We start from the raw sequence: 12,935 nt of genomic DNA, 5'->3' as shown, positions 1-12,935 counted from the left end.
CTGTATTCTTCCTAATGTCTTTCCAGTGTGGGTTTTGTATGTGACATGCTTTAAGAAAGCCTTTGCTTCTAGGCAGGTCCTGGAATGCTTAACTCAAGACCCACTGCTTACAGCATTTCTGATCTGTATTACCACCTGATACTATAAAGATTTCTTGCTACTTTCAAAACAAACAAAAATCAGTAAGACTGAATCATCTTAGCATAATAATCATATTTTAAAGGGCTTAAAACTTACTTAGGTAGGTTTCTTAATATTCAGATTTTACCTGTAGTAGTAGTGTCAGAGTAGTCATAATAGTTCTTAATTTATGTTCAAAACGTGAATCAGAATGCTATTTAATATTTGAAAAATACTTTTCTAGAATACCATTTTTTAAGCTACCATGTAATTGCATTTTCCCTGTTACAGCTGGTAATCAGGGTCCACATGTCTGATGACAGTTCTAAGACAATGATGGTGGATGAGAGACAGACAGTGAGACAAGTGCTGGATAACCTGATGGACAAATCTCACTGTGGCTACAGTTTAGACTGGTCGCTGGTGGAAACCATTTCCGAGTTACAAATGGGTTAGTAATGCCACTTCCGTAATTGTTTATCAGCATCTGTGTAACCCTGAACCTTCATAGTCACAGAAAACATTTTGAGACATCTGTGCTTTTTTTCTATAAAATTATCAGTCACCTTATCTTTTTAAAATCTGGCTTTTTTATGTTTTTCCTAGTCTATCTGGAGAGTTCTTTGAATAGAAGATGAATTCCAATTCACTTCATATTGTTTAAATGGTTAAGGCAAATTTTTTAATAACAGATGCTTTATCTTTGGAATAAGAGTTGCATAAATAAATTTACTAAAAACTGTTATTAAAGATGTTTACATTTTCATTTGTTTTATGTATCTGCATGTATGTGTATGTGTCATGTACCAGAAGAGAGTGTCAGATCCTCAGGCACTGGAGACAAGTGGTTGTGAGTCGCCAGATGACAGTGCTGAGAACTGAACCTGGGTCCTCTATAAGAACAGCAGGAGTTCTTGGTGCTGTCCCTCCGGCCCAATACTGTTACTTCCTAGTGTTTGCACAGAAGGCTTTAAGGACAAACAAAGCACATCAACAAATTTCAAAGAATATTTTTAACGTATGTTCTGTACTACTTCATGTGTGTGTGTTTATGTGTATTTTAGTCTGACACAAACTACCACCACCACCACCATGAACCCATGTTTAAAGAAAAAAGCCAGTCACAGAAACATGCATCTATTATTCCAGCACTGGGGAGACAGACAGAGGATGGTGGAGCTTGCTATTGCTAGCCAGCCAGTGCGCTGAACTGGTGGTCTTCCTGTTCAGTGAGAGGCTGTTTTAAAATGAAATGTGGAAAGCAGATGAAGACAATATCAGTCGTCAACCTCTGATCTCTACACTCACAAAGATTCTGTAACTCTAATGTGTGTTATCTTGCCTTTCATGTCATTTGGATGAATACTAACAAAAGGCTGGTATTTGATTTTGGGACAGAAAGAATCTTTGAAGACCATGAAAACTTGGTTGAAAATCTTCTTAATTGGACAAGAGACAGCCAAAATAAGCTTATATTTATGGAGCGTATAGAAAAATATGCACTTTTTAAAAACCCCCAGGTAAGATTGCGTAACTTATGAGTGCTGAGTCAGTAGAGTTAAAAGCCTGACAGCCACGTGATTGGCCGTTATAGCTGCAAACCCTTGTGTGTTTGGGGACCAGGTGTTGGGCCTCAGAAAGGTTCCCAGCCCCACATGGGAGTAAACTTTGGTAAAAATAAAAATAATTCAGGGGGTTGCTAGGTTTCTTCTGTGTAAGTCCAGAGCTCGTTGAACCCAGCAGTTCATTAACATCTGAGGTTCTCATCTCACCAAAGCAGCCCAGGGGTTTTATATAGCTAATTCTTTATTTTAATTTCTTTGCTGGTTTGCATAATACCTTTGCTTACTTGCCATCTTTATTATGCCAACATATTGTTTGGGTTAGTACTTCACCATCCCTGTGCCTTTTTAAAATAAGCATATAAAGTAATGTGTTTCATTATAGTGTTTCCAGACATACTCTATTCTTATTTGTTGTCTTCTCCTCCACCTTTCCCATCCCCCTGCCTCTCCTGTTTGTCCACTTCCTCTCCACTAGGTCAGAAACAGCAAAAACTCTGCAACAAAAAGCAGCAATGAGAAAAACTGCAGTAGCGTTGGACAGTCAGTCTGTATTCTTCAGACTTAATGGCAATTCTTTAATGAAGAGCATATACTTAGGAGACTAAAAGAATAATTATACTAATGATTACTGTTCAGATTTTAATTAAACTAAGCAAATGAGAATGTTCAGAATATCATCACCTGGAACACCCTGCTCAGTCCAGCATAGAACTGTGCTGGCTTAGCATATCTCAGGAAATTGTTCCTTATTACTTCTACGTAATTTATAATGCTTTGAGGTATTTTTATGTAACTAGTTAAATATTTCAAAATACTTATTGTTGCATATATTGTCACCTCAGGATGTGAAGGAGGGCATTCTATGGAATATTTCATAGCAAGTGTTTTGGGCAAGATGGAAGTGGATACAAAACATTTTAATGATGATACTCTTCAGAGGGAGCTTTTTGGAGGAGTACTCTCCTCACTACAGACTGGCAAAAACTAAACTCATAATGGTTACTGGTCTGGAGCAAATGATGTGTGCATTTACTCTAAGGGAATAGCAGAATGAGTTTATCCTTTAATTTTCATTTCATTGTCTTTTTAGAATTATCTTCTAGGGAAAAAGGAAACAGCTGAAATGGCAGACAGAAACAAAGAAGTGCTGTTAGAGGTATGACTCTCCACTCCTGAAGTCAGCTCTCAATGTTTTGTGTGTACCTATGAGCTCCTAACAAACCTCTTACCAACTAATCTTTTTGCTAAACAATAGTCAGTCCAGTGCATTTAAAAGAGCAATGCCTTTTAGGGATTGCAAGATAGGAGGAAGAGAATTGGGACTATTCTGGCCATATCAGCTTTTATAGTGGGCAGGAGACAGGTCTGTCAGTAGTATGTGCCGGGCAAGCATGAGGACCTGAGTTTATAGCCCCTGCCACCTACATAAAAGCCAGTCACTTCTCTGGAGCTCACTAACCAGCCAGCCTAGCCACTGAGCTCCAGTGAGAGATCATGTCTCAAAAATAAGGTGGAAGGCAACTGAGGAAGACACCTGACATCAGCCGTTAGCTTTCACACATGTGCATGTGCACAGTACACATACCACAAACACAGAGAAAAGAAGAAATGGCAGTAGTACATACAGCTTAGCTGAGTTCATTGGAAAATACTTTCTATTATAGTCATGACATTTTGTGTGTTCTAGTGTATGTTGTGTTTAAACATGAACATGCAGGATTGCACATCCATATCTGCAGACACAGCTAGAGGAGAATGCCTGGGTCCTCTTCTCTCATCTACCTGATGCCCTGTGTGCAGCAAGCCACACCAGCTTCATATGTGGGTGGAGGGATTCAACCTGTGAGGTCCTCCTGCTAGCACAGCCCGTGACCCACACTGGTATTATTAACACTCCAGGATTGCCACAGTAATTCTAAAGTAAACTTACACTGTGTTTATAATAGACAATTCTTTCAGAAAGCTAGTGTGGTTTTAATACAAAACCATTTTGCTTTGCTTAGTGTTGGGTATCTCACAGGAATAGATAATTCATTTTCTGAAAATATAAGAATCATAAATATTTCCAAATGATTTTTTTTAATAAGGAATGTTTTTGTGGAAGTTCTGTAACTGTCCCAGAAATTGAAGGAGTCCTTTGGTTAAAAGATGATGGCAAGAAGTCCTGGAAAAAGCGTTATTTTCTCTTGCGAGCATCTGGTATCTACTATGTCCCCAAAGGAAAAGCAAAGGTTTGTCCCGTCTCTCTCCTTCCTCACTTCCCACATTGTGCTAGCTGCTTTTACTTTGTAACAAAAATACTATTTTACCTGTATTAAGACACACGGAAGATGGTTTCATTTATTAGTCTGTTGCAAAGAAGAGGAAGCTAAAAACTGTTCATTTCTCTGATCGTTAGTCAGGTTCATCTCAATTCTCTACCATTTTCCCTATGTAGATTGTTGTTGTTGTTGTTGTTGTTGCTAAAAGAGGATCTTACTCATGTAGTGAGGCCTCAAACTCACTCAATCTTGGGATGACCTTGAACTTTTGGTCCTCTTGATTCCCCCTCTCCCAAGTTCCAAGTGCTGGGGTTACAGGTCTGCATGACCAACCACATCCAGCTAAACGTAGTTTTGTTATTTGAGGCAAGGAGAGGTCTTGCCAGAGTCTGTATTTTAGTTAGGGCAAATGGCTTTCTAGGATCATGTCTACTTCAATCGTGTGCAGTGTGCTTTTTCTGAAGAACAAGCTGTCATTTGTGCTTGTTTTGGGTTCAGAGCTATTCTAAAAATTTACAGTATCATCCTAGTCCTATAAACTATTGTTGCCTCTGACTGCTGAGGTAACTCCCAGAGGAGAATCATTGTACTTGAGGTTTGCTTTATACCCGGTCAGCTTCTTGTTCTTTCCTAAGAGTGCTGCTATTCTCCTGTTACCTGTTACCTAGTTATTATACGTGATATGTATACTATGTACAGGATCTTTATAAAGTACCCACATTTTTAAACAAATCAGTAATAGATAACAAGCAAAATGGACTGCTCTTTTGGTTACATTGTAGACTGTAGAAAAATCTAATCTTACTTTGTACCTAATAAAGATTTGATTCTCAATTAAAATAAAAACTCTTACTTGCTGGTAAGATACTTGCTTATTTGCCCTATTATGGTAATCTTTGGGGTGTTTTTTCTTAGGTATCTCGGGATCTAGTGTGCTTTCTCCAGCTGGATCATGTAAATGTATACTATGGACAGGACTATCGGAACAAATACAAAGCACCCACAGACTGCTGCCTGGCATTAAAGGTAAATTCTAATTGATATTAATGGAGGTTACTTGACGTTTGGATCTTCACCAGGTTATTCTGTGTCTTTGGAAAAGGATAGGATGACTAGGGGTAACCCTAGCATTTTAGCTTCATCTGTAGTACCAGGGAGAACAAGGGAAAGAGTAAAGTTTGGTCTGATAGCTTACACCAAAAATCCTAGCACTCAGGAAGGAGAGAGGATCAGGAATGTGAAGCCAGACCCTCCCTGTCTTGAAAAAAACTTTACAGCGAGACATGTATTTTTTTGTTGTTCATCCTCAACTTTATTAGTAGACCCATCAGAAGGCACTGTTCCCAAGTTCAAAATTTGCCCACTTTCATCTGGTCCAGAAATAATGATGTCTCTACTCCCCCCACTCCCCAATCATAGCCACAATAATCTTTTATTAGGGGGTTCTCTTCTCTCTCAGCCAGATTTAAGATTCTCACACCAATTGTGGCCATATAATACAGAAGAGTGGGCATATTTTATTATTTTCAGTGATCTAAATTAATATTTTAAAAATTTTTTATTTATTTGAGTACACTGTTGCTCTCTTCAGACACACCAGAAGAGGACACCAGATCTCATTACAGATGGTTGTGAGCCACCAAGTGGTTGCTGGGAATTGAACTCAGGACCTCTGAAGAACAGTCAGTGCTCTTACCCGCTGAGCCACCTCTCCAGCCCCTACATTAACATTTATAAAGACAGCCTACAAAGCCTACCTACAAAGATTCAGGAGGAATTGCTGACACTTGTTAAACTTTTTGGCTCCAGCTCCATCCTCATTTAGGTCTGCATGTTAGTTGGGTAGGGATTTGGTGGGGTTTTATTTCATTGGTAAGATGGGTATATTATAATACCAATCCCTTACTCAATAAACTTTCTTAGACAACACCAATGCACCTTCAAGGTTAGTGACAGAAGCAGCTTGTTTGGTTTTTTTGGTGGTTTTTGTTTTTGTTTTTGTTTTTTTTTAGGCAGCCTTGCTGTGTAGCCCAACCTAGCTTCAAACCTGGGCTCCTCCTGCCTCAGCCTGGGATTACAAGTGTGTGTCACCATGCCCTACAGTAGCAGATAATTCTTGGGAAGCTTACACGGGGTAACTTCACCCCGTGGTTTGCAAAATAAAGTCCAAGGGCCCTTGGGAAATCCAAAGACCCTGCTATCAACACTAGTTTTGTAATACTGAGATATCACATGCCTTTCACATTCTCATTCTCTTAGTATAGTACAGTGTGGTTTCTCACAGGTGCCATAATATTTTTGCTATCTTGACTATTGAGAAGTATTTGGGGAAAGTTGTGTTCTTCTATCTTAATTTTTTACTATTATTTTAATTTCTTTTTTTAAAGGTTTAATTATTTTATTTATATGAGTTCACTGTAGCTGTCTTCAGACACACCAGGAGAAGAGGGTATCAGATCCCATTACAGATGGTTGTGAGCCACCATGTGGTTGCTGGGACTTGAACTCAGGGCCTCTAGAAGAGCAGTCAGTGCTCTTAACCACCGAGCTATCGCTCCAGACCTCATTTTAATTTCTAACAAAGTAAATATTGCAAGAACAGAGCAAACTTCAAAACTATCCTCTTGTCCCACCAAAGAGTGCATGATGTAGTCTGGTAGAGAAGGAAGCCTATGAACACTGTCCCACTGTCAGGTGTGGCTACGGACTTCTGTCCTGGGCGCTGTGCTATGTACGCATACCTAGAAGAGTTGTTTATCCACAAGGAAGGAACTTCTCTGGAGCTTCTAAGCCTTGATTTCCTAGGTAGACATTCTTTTTTCCCATTTTCTGTCTCAGAGGCTGAGACTTCTATGGCTTAATCTTGATAGAGTCTTAATTTGATATGTAAAAGGAATATTTGAGAACTTCCCAGGTAGAAAGGTTTACATGGATATCTTAACCTAAATTTAACATGACGTGTATTTTGTTTAAAAAAATTTTAAGTCTGGGCTGTTTTATTTGACTTTATGATTGTATAGGAAGTATGCAATGTGTTGGTATTTCTCTAAGACTAAGTTCCCAGGATATGTCTAAGTGTCAGTTCTCCAGGAGACTTATTAGTTGGATTTATATTTCATTTTATAGCACCCACAGATCCAGAAGAAGTCTCAGTATATCAAGTACCTTTGCTGTGATGATGCAAGGACCCTGCATCAGTGGGTCAATGGAATCCGCATTGCCAAGGTACATTGCCTTTCCATTTGGTGTTGCAAACTTGAAATGGTTAATTAGATGCTATGGGCTCTTGACGGTGGGTCTGACTGTTCATGCTCATCACTCTGCTGGTGTCCGGTTTCCCCAGGTCTGAGTTCCTGTTCTAATGCCTTTTTTCCTTGGTGGTTGGGAACCATGTTAGTAGTTAACATCTACGGAATGATGATGCTGTCAGTAGCTTACTTGTATGGCAGGCAGCAAAGTGATTTGTTTCTACTTTGGAGAGTACATTATATGACTCTTATGTAACCAAATTTAGCCTAAGCAAAACAGGCTTTTCTGTTGTTGTTGTTGTTGTTGTTGTTGTTGTTGTTTGCAGACCTCTTCAACACCCAAATAAAAATTTTAAATTAAGCTATGGCTATTTTTCAAATATATTTAGGGCATGTCTCTAAATAGTGCTAGGAATCTAGCCCTAAGTCTCTTGAATTTGGATTGATAAAACTTTTATTTCTATTAACATTATTAAAATTGGTAGTTAGCTTCCTGCTGTTCTTAGAACTAAGGAAAATGAGTATGAACATAACATTCTAGTACTAAGGACTATGTAGAGGATAACAGGTGTTAATACTACTACACAGAAATAGTTTCCTCCCTTCCCCATGACCTTCTACATACAACTCAGGGCTAAACATCACCATTCGTTCCCATTTGCTTAGTATGGGAAGCAGCTCTACACGAATTACCAAGAAGCCTTGAAGAGGACAGAGTCCGCTTATGATTGGACTTCGTTATCCAGCTCCAGCATTAAATCCGGATCCAGTTCTTCCAGTATCCCGGGTAGGTCAACATACCACACAGCATTATCTTACTGCAAGTGTGATGGCCACCCCACAGCCATACCTAATTTCCCAATTATTATCAGTGGGCACTTGTTTCTCAGGTGCAGTATTGTGGGCCAGTTAAGTATTTGAAGTGCATTTCTAATGCAGTGTTGAGTTTTGTATTTATGAAATTTATTTTAAAACACACACTGCTAAGACATGTGATACACAAGCTGCTTGGAGATGCACTCACAATCCATCAGGACACTGCACTCCTCCTACCTGCACAGCTTTCCTGACATTTCAGTGCAGTGGAAACACTCGCAGCTAGTTCAGGAAGCATTTAGGCTGTCACACTTCCTATTATTCACAGGGAATCAATGGCAATCCAAGAGGCTTCTAGATTTTCATGTCTTTAAATAAGTATGCTGTATTCATCTTCAGTTAAGTACTCCTTTCAAAATCTTTCCAATGATAATCCGTATCATTGCTAAAAGACTTAAAAATTGTATGGTTTGACATTATCTTTAAATAATAAAACACATTTGGAAGTTGTGATCCGTGTATACTCACCTATATGAATGTGATGTACATAACCCATGCAAACACATATTTTCTAGTTCTGTCCATTGAAGGATCCTAGAAAAGTGATAGATACCCTAATAATAATGAGATTGCCCACCACCCAGTCACCAAAAAAAGGAATCCGTACTCTTGAGCAAATGGTTGACTCTAAGGCTATGGCAGATATACAAGATGGGCATTAAGGAAAAGTACTCAAAAGTGGGGTAAGGATTTATCAGAGCGACACAGTTACAGTGTGAAAGAGCTTTAGTGCCCAAAGCTGGAATAATGCTGAGGAAAAGAACGATACAGTGGCCAGGGTAAACACCTTCAATCACAGTACTGAGGAGGCAGATGTAGCTCTCCAGATTTGAGGACAGCCTGAGCTATTATACATTACTGAATTCCAAGGCAGCCAGGACTACACAGAGAAACTGTTTTGAGGGGGAAAAAAAGAAAGAGAGTGGGCAGGGAAAGCCAAAGGAAAAAAAGAAAAATACATACTATGTAGTATAAAATTATAAGATACATCACTGTGAATCCATGCTAATGTAAACAAATAAACAAGAAACAAACCTTCAAACAAATTTTAAAAGATTTAAAATACATTTTTAATTAAAATATAATGACATCACCTTTTGTCCCTTCCCCCAGTTCCATCCATGCCTCCCCAAACTCTTAAATTGATGGCCTCTAAAGAAGGATTTATTATTATGTATATGTGTGTTTACATGAGCTGTGTGTACCATGTGGGTGCACATGGAGGCGAGATGGGGCACTGGGCCCCTGCACGCTCCTGAGACTGAGATCTCTCCAGCCCCACAAAATAATTTTAAATGGTTTCTGCACTCACTTTGCCCCTCTTAAAGGGCAATACATAATGATTTACTTAGAAAAGGAGTAGGGTTCTTCACAGTGGAGAAAGCTGACATACAGTGTTTAGCCAAGGACTCACACCTAGTTCCGATCCCTGCACAGTGCCATGAGCCTTTACTTCTTTTTGTTGTTTTTAACTTGTTCAGAGTAGATTTTTATCTAAGACAGGCTTTCAGGATGCTAATGACTTGTGCCAGTCTCTCACTGTGAAAAATTTTTAAAAATTAGAGGTAGTTTCTGACTAACCTAAGGTTTTTCTACTGGAATATATTCACTGACTTTGAATTGATTCTTTAAATATTTTAAACAGAGTCTCAGTCAAACCACTCTAATCAGTCTGACAGCGGAGTGTCTGACACCCTGCCAACTGGACATATCCGTTCCCAAAGTACCGTGAGCTCCATCTTCTCGGAAGCCTGGAAGCGAGGCACTCAGCTGGAAGAGTCCAGCAAGGTAACACACAAACATTACTTCACATACAAATCTGTGTCGTCCAGTGTACAGAAACCTGTACCCTTTATTCCTTTACTACAGTCTCATTTGGTACCATTTCACTGGTCTTTCTTAGGGGAAACCATTTTAGCGTTGTCTACAGTGACCTGTGCGTCATTAAGATCTTCATTTTTTATGTCAGTTATTTATACACTCCTTTTACTGCCTCCCCCTTTAAACTGTAACCAGTTTGCTGCAGCAACATCATGTAGTGACATTGCCCTAAAGTTCCAGAAAAGTTGCTGACAATTCTTCATTTTTAATTAATTCATATTCATTCCTTGTCTTCAGCCTTGAGGATGAGTCTAGGCATCGATAAATTTTCTCAAATGTTCTTCAAATTTTGGACTCCTAAATCTTGCATGATATTCAGTAACACTTTAGAATGATTATCACTATTATGGGCTATAATGCTGAGAGACTTTTTTCTTTTTTTATATATAATAAAAATTACAGACAGTAGTGTAATTCGATCATATTCCCCTACTCCTCCCAATTTCATGTGCTTTAATTTTTCTTTAAATAATCCACTGAGTCAGTCCAATTTGTGCTATTGATATACATAGGTGGCTGTCCACCTACCAGGAGCCACATCATTAAAGAAAACTGACTTTCCCATATTCCAGAAGCTATCAGCTGTCAACTGCCCCTTGGGAGTGGGCGCTCATGAAACCCTTCCACTCTATATGCTGACTTGCTTGCTTTTGTGCAGGCAACCACAGCTGAGTTCATTAATACAATGGGTTTATCATGCCCTGAAAAAACAGTTTCACTTGGGTCCTCTCCAGTGAAAACATTTTCTTCTCTTCCACATGGCCCCTGAGCCTTGAGGAGAGGGGAATGATATACAGATGTCCCATGGAAGCTGAGCACGCCACAGTCCCCTACGGTCTGCACTGTTGTCCTGTTGTAAGGTTATACATTAACCACTGTCTCCTGCACTAAGACGTGAGAGCTACCCTACAGGCTTTTTTTTAAAGCTGAGTTGGAAGACACGGTAGTCCTAGGAAAGGCTTTGTCCAGGGTGTAGTCCCCACTCAGTGGGAGAGGCTGCGTTCCATCCTTGAGGAACCAGTGGTGCCCCTGGAGAGACTATTTTGCTTTTACAGTCATTTTGACTTTTTTTGTTCTTTTGATCTGAGTCACAAATACAAACACATTCATAAGTTTTTCCTTAATACAAATTAATTACATAATTTGCATATGTGGTTGATTAACTGGCATGAGGGTAGGAGGTGTGGAAATAGTCAATAATTGCTCTTAAGCCGGGTGTAATGGTGGATGTCTTTAGTCCCAGCACTCCTTGGGTAGAGGCAAGAGGATCTGTATGAGTTCAAGGCCAGCCTGGTCTACAGAGTGAGTTCCAGGACAGCCAGAGCTACACAGAGAAACCCTGTCTCAGCAAGCAAACAAACAAAAGTAATTTATTTTAATGATGTAAAAATTTTAAACATCTGTAAACTCCTTTATCAAAAATGTTTAAATAATTCTTTCTTACACCTTAAAATCTTCCCACAAGTACTGGGGATTCAATCTGGGACTTTGCAAATATTAGGCAAACACTGCCACAGAGCTGCGTCCCAGCCTTTTTTATACATAGTCCATCATGCTTAGTTTCCTGGCTGTCCTTCAGTATCTGTGTCACCAATCCCAGTTCCTTATGAACCAATTTAGACGGAACTAATACTCTAGGAATGTAAATGTTTGGAAAAAATAAAAAATCTTTGCTTTGGCGGGGATGTAGCCCAGTGGTAGAACACTTGTCCACCATGCACAAGATTACTGGTTAGACTTCCCACCACTGTCAGAAACAAACAAACAAACAAACAAAATGAAGACCCAAATGCTGTGTGATCAGGAAGCAGTCTGTCATTGTAGTTTCAGAAAGAGATTGAACCCTGCTATGCATAATGTCAGTGTGTTTGAGTCTTTATCCCTCTGTGTGTTTCTTCTGTTACCTCAGTCTCAGGTGCCACATGAGAAGGCCAACTCAGCTAAGGTCTGCATCCCTGAAGCAGCCAAGACAGGGTCAAGTTAAGGTCAGGGACTGTTCTCTGAAAACACATTAACCTGGGTGACTCCTATAACCAAATCTTACAAACTAATGCTTTTATTTTAATGTATAATTTTTAGAGAAACATGTGAACATCCTGATGGGCATTAGAATTCAGCTCTGTGAATGAACTGCAGTTCACTAACTTAAATATCCTCGAGGCTAATTAGGTATCTTATGTAATTGAAAACAGATGGGTTACCTCATTTCTTCAGTTGTTCAAAGAGCCTAAAAGATGTTTCAAAGTTATTAAATCACAAGCCCTTCCCTTCCTATTTCAGAAGGTCTTGAGCCACAAATCTATGCACGGTTGGTTCAGGCAGGTGTGGTCATCTCAGCAATGCTGAGCACTATCCAGATGGAGTGATGGACCACTTACTGCAAACCCTGGCCCCTGCTTCCTGGGCGCTTCCTTTAGCTTTGCACTTCTTATTCCTCTGACTTCTGGGTGATGTTTTATCTTTTGCTGTAATGTTTACAAAGCATTTATGTATTTTCCAGTAAAACAAACGTAAAGAATGCACCCCCTTACCTGCATTGCTGGACTTCTGTGCATGTGGATGCAAGTGTTTCACACGAACACGAGTGTGTGTGTCAAGTTCATTCCTTGCTGTATGACTGTGCACGCCTGCTGAGCATTCTTCTATTCTCACATGCCAGCTTACTAGAATCAAAAAGCCGTCCTCACTCCTCAGGAGGCCCTCCACCAGACCCTGAGCCTAGGATGGCATCTGCTTGGTGTGGATGCAGTAACAGATGGAAGGTGAACTCTTGAGCACAGGAGGGCATAGGGTAGGGTTTGCCAAAGTCCCATAGCCAAGAGCAGAAATCACACACCCTGTCACCACCCAAATGGCTTTGCAACAGGAACTCATTCCTAGATGGTTAGACAGTGTAGCTATTAAGAGAATATTGCAGGGTGAAACAAATTTTCTATGTCCTCGTTACCCAGGAATCAGATTTTAACCCTTCCTGACATTGTCTG

The 12,935-nt window shown here is 39.7% G+C and overlaps 1 protein-coding gene across 11 annotated transcripts in view; it reads left to right on the top strand.

Moving 5' to 3' along the window:
- The window catches only part of Raph1 (Ras association (RalGDS/AF-6) and pleckstrin homology domains 1), a 95,895-nt gene that overhangs the window by 63,679 nt on the left and 19,281 nt on the right, over positions 1-12,935 (top strand). For 8 of the 11 annotated variants that reach the window (XR_373268.2, XM_017312876.2, XM_030243573.1 and 5 more), the window contains 8 exons: positions 412-571; positions 1,519-1,640; positions 2,776-2,841; positions 3,773-3,916; positions 4,862-4,972; positions 7,073-7,171; positions 7,861-7,981; positions 9,716-9,858. Coding sequence is in view for 10 of the 11 variants with exons in the window: in XM_017312876.2 (XP_017168365.1) it covers positions 412-571; positions 1,519-1,640; positions 2,776-2,841; positions 3,773-3,916; positions 4,862-4,972; positions 7,073-7,171; positions 7,861-7,981; positions 9,716-9,858 (966 nt within the window). In the remaining variant the exon portion in view is untranslated. Of the gene's footprint in view, positions 1-411; positions 572-1,518; positions 1,641-2,775; positions 2,842-3,772; positions 3,917-4,861; positions 4,973-7,072; positions 7,172-7,860; positions 7,982-9,715; positions 9,859-11,860; positions 11,937-12,935 lie in introns of those variants that run through there. The other 3 variants (XM_030243571.1, XM_006496327.3, XM_030243566.1) reach the window with 2 other exon arrangements.

This window comes from Mus musculus, chromosome 1, assembly GCF_000001635.26.
Source record: "Mus musculus strain C57BL/6J chromosome 1, GRCm38.p6 C57BL/6J".
NCBI lineage: Eukaryota > Metazoa > Chordata > Mammalia > Rodentia > Muridae > Mus > Mus musculus.
Note: the sequence above shows the minus strand (reverse complement) of the source record. Positions and strands in the feature narration are given on the sequence as shown.